General features: G+C 42.7%; 1 protein-coding gene across 1 annotated transcript; it reads right to left on the bottom strand.

The window, feature by feature from the left end:
* Nucleotides 1–777: 777 nt before the first annotated feature.
* Nucleotides 778–5,751, bottom strand: LOC130869064 (spindlin-2-like). The gene is made up of 4 exons (XM_057761156.1): nt 5,735–5,751; nt 1,096–1,534; nt 1,031–1,044; nt 778–937 (listed from the first exon to the last, which is right to left on the bottom strand). Exons 1-4 carry the CDS (start codon nt 5,749–5,751, stop codon nt 778–780), a joined length of 630 nt encoding a protein of 209 aa, XP_057617139.1.
* Nucleotides 5,752–7,146: the final 1,395 nt, after the last annotated feature.

Raw genomic sequence — 7,146 nt, 5'->3', positions numbered from 1 at the left:
GCTCAGTCTAGTTTTCTGATATGGATCACTGTCTTTATATCCAATATTTGCCAAACAAAAATTTGTGATGATATTGAATATAGTCATCAGTCGGATTATGGGACAAGGCAGTCTTAGTGCCTAGGGACATGGTACACTGCAGGCACCCTCTCCTCACCAACCCAAGGTCCTAGTTGGAGTAACCCCATGGCCTTATGGGAACACCGCTAAATATAAGACTCTTACCAACCACAGAATGGCCCCCTAAGTTGAGCTCTCATCAGTTGGTGAGCATTAAATTGTGTGTGTGTATATGTGTTTAAATAACAATAAAAATAGAGGGATTGTAATATTGAAATTTCTTATCTTTAGAAGAATATTTGCTACAGAAACAGAGTCATAATAGTACTGAGAGTATATCCTATCATATGACATGCTTTTCCCTCATGCATTATCCCTCTCTGAGATCCTACATCTTTTTGGCCACTCTCCTCTGTTTCCTAAACAGCCATCTTGTCCTCTTGCACACACTGCATCTCCTTTCGTCATTCCCTCTCCAAGGAGAAAAGACCATAAGTCCTGTTTTGTTCTGAGGCCAGTCTTTCTATGATGTCCCATCCTCCAGACACTCCATCATTGACCAAACAGCATAACACCTTCACAAATTTTTATTTTTAGAGCAAAAAAAAAGTTCCATTGAGAAAGATACCAGGATTAATAAAAGACCTGAGGTATTTCTGAAAAAAAGTGTTCTCCAAACACAGTTTTAAGTCTGACCCCAAATTTGTGAAATTCACTTTAACACATCTTCATCAAATCATAGACATAGATATGTAAGTCATTATCAAACTTGATGAAATGCACGGAAGGTTTGGTGGAAACTTGGTAAATAATTTTACCTATCTTTTGGGTTCCATCTTTTTCGTTGTGCTGCATGCTTTTGCCTGCCAAGGAATCCCTGCCTAATTCCAAATTCACCCCTATTGGAGGACATCCTGGCATAATGTGGAGGTTGCTTTCAATGTAGTCATCTAGATGGTGGTAAAGGTACACAACTGGATCTTTCTTGTAGGTAATGTAGAAACAGGTCTTCATGGTCTGCACCTCATCTTGGACCAGCCCAGTCCACTCCTCCATAGAGCCTGGCATGATGTGGAGGTTGCCTTTAAGGTAGTCAACCAGGAGGTGGTAAATGTACAAGACCGGATCTTTCTTGTAGGTAATATAGAACCAGGTCTTCATGAATGGCACCTCCTCTAGGACCATCCCCTTCAAGTCATCCTTAGAGCCATTTGTGCCCTCAAATGTATGTTTCACTGCTCTGCCAACTATGGTGTTTGAGAGATGAGTATCTGTCTCCTGAGGAAATGGTACGTTGTTAGGCAGGAACTTAAGGTTTAAAATCCTTTCATCACTGTGAAGCTCCAATCCATAGACACAATCTATCCCATCATACTTCAACAAATAGAGAGAGGGATTTGTTGGCAGTTGATCTAGAATGATGGCTTTCCACTGGGTGACTGGTTCATTTGCTTCCTTCCAGCCGTGAGAAATACTGTGTCCGACATTATTCTCCAGGGCCTCAAAAGGCCTACTCAGTTTTTGCTTCTGGAGAGATGACCCATTCCTCTTCTGGACAGGTGGCATGCATCTCATACTAAGAGGCATCTTCATCATGGCTGTAGACTTACTGAGATAGGCCACTGACCTCCTGGTCCGCTGTTTCTTGGCTATCTTTCTATGCTTGGGCTTCATAGCTGCCCACTCTCTAGGTTGAAAGAACTTTCCTTCTGTTTAATTCAGAAACAAAGTCGTGGCCTCAACCAAGAGTGCCTGCAAGGATAACAAGGGGAGGCTATGAGGTCAAGGCTCTTTTCTGGAAGAACTGTGGTGCAGGAGACAAAGATATTGATCAACAGGTTTGCATACATAACTCTAATTTTCTCTTAAGAAATAAATAGGACAATCTGCACATTTTTCTCTACAGCTCAGTATAGCAATCTCAGAGACACATTCCTGCTGCCCAAAGGCAAATGACCTCTAGTGAGAAACCTACTTTCTGACTGACTAAGTCAATGAGAGGAGAAGGTATGCCTATCCCCGAAACGAGTAAGAAAAATCTGAACAGATAACAAAGAATTTGAAGGACAACCACACGTCTGATTTACATCAAGCTAATAGGTAGGGGGCTCAATCCAAGACAGCCTGCCCAAGGTCATGGCACTCCAGTCCACTGGCTCTCTGTATTGGGTCTCCTGATCCAGACCCAGGTATATTACATAAAGCCATTCTGTGTCTTCATTGTGGAAGTGAGTACTGTGAGACCCACTTCAACCTGAAAGACTCATTATTCTGGGCAACAGCAGCCATTGAGAAATAATTAGTATCTTTTAAAACACATATGGACAAAGAGGAGCTTTGCCATTTTAGTGGATTGATGAATTTGATATTGTTAGCAAAGATAAAGTGGGAAGAATAGCAGGCATTCACCATCCCCACAGCTATCAAATATAGGAGCTGGAAACAACAGAAATGGTGGACCCGCAGGAAATTTGAAGGAAAACTTTTTTATACTACAGAGGTCTTAGTTGCTTTGGAAACATATTTACCAAAAGAAAATGTCCTACCTCTACAGGTTCCATCCTCCGGAAATGTACAGGTGCAAAAAGCCTGTTGAACAGTTGTGGAGACCAGGAGCTGAACTGTCCTCTTCAGGCACTGTGAGGATAATAAACCCACCTTCGTGGAAGACTAGTGCTTTGAGTGGAACAGAGTTGCTACCCAACGAACCAAGGCTTTGTGACATCACCAAGGCTCTACTTATGTCAGAAATCCCCTCACAAGCTTGTTACTTCCCTATTTACCCACAGAAACATCTAGCATTCAGCTCCTCAAAAGCTGTATACAGCCACCAGGGGACCCAAAATAAGCCCCCACTCATCTTCCCAATTACTCAAGTCACACTCTTGCCCAAGCAACTCAATCCCTGTATCTTATTTTTCTGAAAAAGTCTTTGGTGTCTGAGTCAACAAATCACATGAAAGTTTTTTTTCTTAGATCCCATCTCTCCATTGGTTATCTTCTATTGATTTTTTCTTCCTTCATAAATAATAAATTTCAAATTTCCTCTTCCTTTACTCCTCCCCCTAATTACTCACGCAACCACCAATCCTATCCACTCCCAATCCAGTTCTAATACAGGGCAGGGTACCTTGACCTGTGGGAAGCCCTTGCCCCCCCTCCATCCAGATTGAGGAAGGTATGCATCTACATATAATATGATCGATTAAAGCCGGTATGTGCAGTACAGACAAATCCCAGTGCCATTATCATTGGGTTCTCCTTCTGCCCCAATTGTCAGCCACATTCAATGCTTCCACTTTGATCCCATGCTCTGTCAGTCCCAGCAGAGCTGGTTTTGTTGATCTCCCATTAGCTCAGACACAGTGTCTCAGTGGGTGGACCAAGCCCTTGTATTCCTTAGTTCTTTGCTCTTATTCTCTCCCCTTCAGCTCTTCAACTGGAGCTTGGTAGCTCAGTCTAGTTTTCTGATGTGGGTCCCTGTCTTTATCTCCATCCTTTTCCGTACAACAGTTCTATGGTGATATTCAAGATAGTCATCAGTCTGATTATGGGACAAAGCACCCGTAGTGCCTAGGGACATGGCACAGTGCAGGCACACACAGCTCACCTGCCCAAGGTACTCGTTGGTGTCACCCCATGGCTTTCTGGAACCCCTCTAGATAGAAGCCTCTTACTAACCCCAGAATGGCACCCTAAGTTGAGATATCAACAGTGTGTGTGCATTAACTTATGGGGGTGTGTTTGTGTGTTTAAGACACAATAACAGCAGATGGATTATAATATTGAAATTTCTTCTTATCTTGAGAAGAATACTTGCTACAGAAACACTATCACAGTAGTACTGAGAGTGTAGGCTGTCTCAGCATGGAGAAGTAACTGGAGCAAACCCCTAGTAGTTCAGCTCAGTGGCCCAAGAAAGATGGTCAAGGAAAGTCAATGAACTCAGGGATGGAAGTTAAAACTGAGGGTAAATAACATTCCAAATCATTCAGGCGGAACGTGAGACACTCGTGCAACAGTCACAAGTGTCTAAAATGCCTGGAGCTAGAATCTTAGGGCAGGAGAAGTTGTGGAGCTGAGAGTGCATTGCAATAACTGACAGAATCTGGCAAAAGACATGTAAGCGTATCTAGCAAACATCCATGGAAACCATGAAAGGGAGAAAACCCTGAGAAGTCTGCACAAAAACATAACATCTTGACAATTCTGAGATTAAAAGACAAAGGAGAGATCTTAAATATGTCACTGTCACATGGTGATGATTAACCCACTCCATTGCAGAGTGAACCCCTGACATGTTTAAGATACCTGTCAATTATGTCTATATATTTACAGAGAAATTCACGTTGCTTGCACAGAATAACTAGCAGCATCATTTACCGCTCAATCAAAGGCAAAGCAAAGAAATCAAGGACATGTTGTTGAATGCTGATGATGTTGTTGGGAGTGTTTGTGGGTTTTTTCTTAAAGGGAAGTCATTGGTCACACAAATGCATGAAGCAGATCCTGTCTCTGCCATGTACCTGAAAGCATGAAAAAAATAAACTAAAATAGGTTTTTGTCACATACTGGTAAATTTGGCTGCTATGACAAAATATTGTGTTGCAGGAGCTCTTTTTGCTCCTTCAGGCTATAGCAACTGAGATAAAGGCCATTGGCGTGTGGTGTCTCTCTCTTTCAAAATGGAGCAACTGCCTTCAGCTTGCTCTCTTGCATCCATCTCCACATCCAGCTACTAGGCTCCTCTCCTCATCCTGCAGAGGGCTGTTGTCTGGCATGGCAATCTGTAAGGTGTGCCCCTTAAAAGAAATAACCATTTTATGAATCATAATTCTAAACTGGTGTGGGAGATTGTTTGTGACTTACACCTTCCTATGTGATGAGAGCAACCAGGGTGTGAAGGGGGTTCTCACTGTTCATGTTGCAGAAGCCATGGAGCAGGAGTAGGAGGCCTCTCATTCTCTGTAAGGAAATCAGTAAACATTGGGGACCAGTGAAAGGATGCCCTGAAACATCAAGGCTTGAGCTTTCAGACCGCAATTCCTCCAGCTAGGTTCTGGGTCTCCACAACCTACAAAACCTCCTGAGGACCAAGTATTCAGAACCAGAAGCCTGTGTGGGCCATATCACATAAAATCATAATGAGTACACCAATCGTTTTTTTTTTTTAATGTACATCCTTTTGTCCCTCCATAAACATTTGTATTTCCAATAAAGATAACTTGCTGCCTATTTGGTGTCCTGAAATTGTTCTAAGGTGATGGTGGGGCATTCTTACATACCTTGCTGTGTATTATGAGACCTTAACGGGACAGCAATTGTTTCAGAAATCAAAGGCTATTAGGTTCAAACATGTGGTTAGCAATGTGCTGGACACTTGGGTTGCCTATAGCTAATCTATGGAAAGATGGATTTCCTAAGAGGGGTAGCAGCACACATGGAGGCATGTAGTCTTACCTTTTCAAATGACCCATTTTGTGGCCTTACATCAGGCTCCTCTATTCTCCTCATCTTGGTTTCTTTACCAGATTAGGACAAAAATTAAAACTCAATGTCCTGGACGTGAACACTGAATGAGTTATCTATGTGAGATCACAGTGACAGAGCACATGGGAATCTGACTCATTGTACAGGCTTGCCAGGCAACAATCTGTAATCTGCCTAACTGTACTGCGCATGTGTTGTCATGGTTGCTCCTCTGTTCCTCCTCATATTGTCTCCATCTACAGAGAACTCAGAAAAATGCACCCCTGAGAGGGCAAGTTCTTTACAAATTAAAGTTTCTAGAACAGAAGAGACATAGTAGATTTATCTTGGCAACCTGTAGGCACAAGACATGGGGAAATGGAAGAAGGGATTGAAGAAGATAGAGACATGGAGGAATGGATAAATTCAATCATTCATTGGATAAGTGAGTGATCCAATGAAAGAGATGGCTAATAGGATAAAATGTGCTGCATGCCCTCTGAAAGTCAGTCCAAATTGAGGGTAGATAAGGTTATCCACTAAGGAGGAAGCTTAGTCCATTTTGCCTTCTTTGTGCTCTAGACCCACCCAGGAGAGTGATGATGATGTTGAGGAGAAGAAGGGGCGAGGGTACCAGCATGCCCTGGTACAAGTTTTCACCCACATTGTAGCCAAATCACCTGACCTGGCACAGGTGACCTACATGACGGACCCTGAATTGCAGTTTGACACCAACAACCTTACTAACCAAGTTTTTGAAGATGAAGGAACCAAAACTGCCCTGTTAAAGATGTCAGGATCCTTGCATGATGGGAGTCAGGCATCAATATCATACTTGTATCCTCGGGTCTGATGGGTTTGTGGGGTCTTTGCCACACTTCACCTAACATCACTGATTCCCTAGGTAACTGATTTTATGGAGATCAGTGCATATATCATATCTGTGCATGTCAAACACCAATGTGATTCAATGTACTACTAGTTTAGCCTAGGTGCGGGTGAGTCTGTTTATGAGTTTTATAGCCCAAATCCCACAGAACATGATCAATGACAAGGGAACAGTGTTTTAGAGTTAAGGCAGGCCAATTGTTTAAATGAACTCACAGGGGTTGAATGGCATGCATAAGACCTGTGAAAGTGCAAGACAGAAAGAATCCAGGCATGACAAAATAGGTAGTAGATAGAAGCCTGGTAAAAGTAAGTAGGTAGCCTGAGGTCCACCCCATGCAGAAGAGCCACTGAGAGGAGACACTTTTCTTTAGGCAGGAGGATCCGGGTCACTCAACATGGTCCAGTGGAGTTCATATACCCAGTGACTTCCAGATGGTATGAATTAAACCATTAATCAAATGAAACCTAATTTTCTTTGCTACTGAGTACACATTTGTGACCCTTCATGATCACTCTCTATCCTCTTAAGTCCCGACACCTCGATGTCACATCTTTCTATATGACATGTTTTTCCCTCACGCATTATCCCTCTCTGAGATTCTACATCTTTTTGGCCACTCTCCTCTGTTTCCTAAACAGCAATCTTGTCCTCTTCCACACACTGCATCTCCTTTCGTCATTCCCTCTCCAAGGGGAAAAGACGATAAGTCCTGTTTTGTTTTGAGG

This window comes from Chionomys nivalis, unplaced genomic scaffold, assembly GCF_950005125.1.
Source record: "Chionomys nivalis unplaced genomic scaffold, mChiNiv1.1 scaffold_29, whole genome shotgun sequence".
Taxonomy (NCBI): domain Eukaryota; kingdom Metazoa; phylum Chordata; class Mammalia; order Rodentia; family Cricetidae; genus Chionomys; species Chionomys nivalis.
Note: the sequence above shows the minus strand (reverse complement) of the source record. Positions and strands in the feature narration are given on the sequence as shown.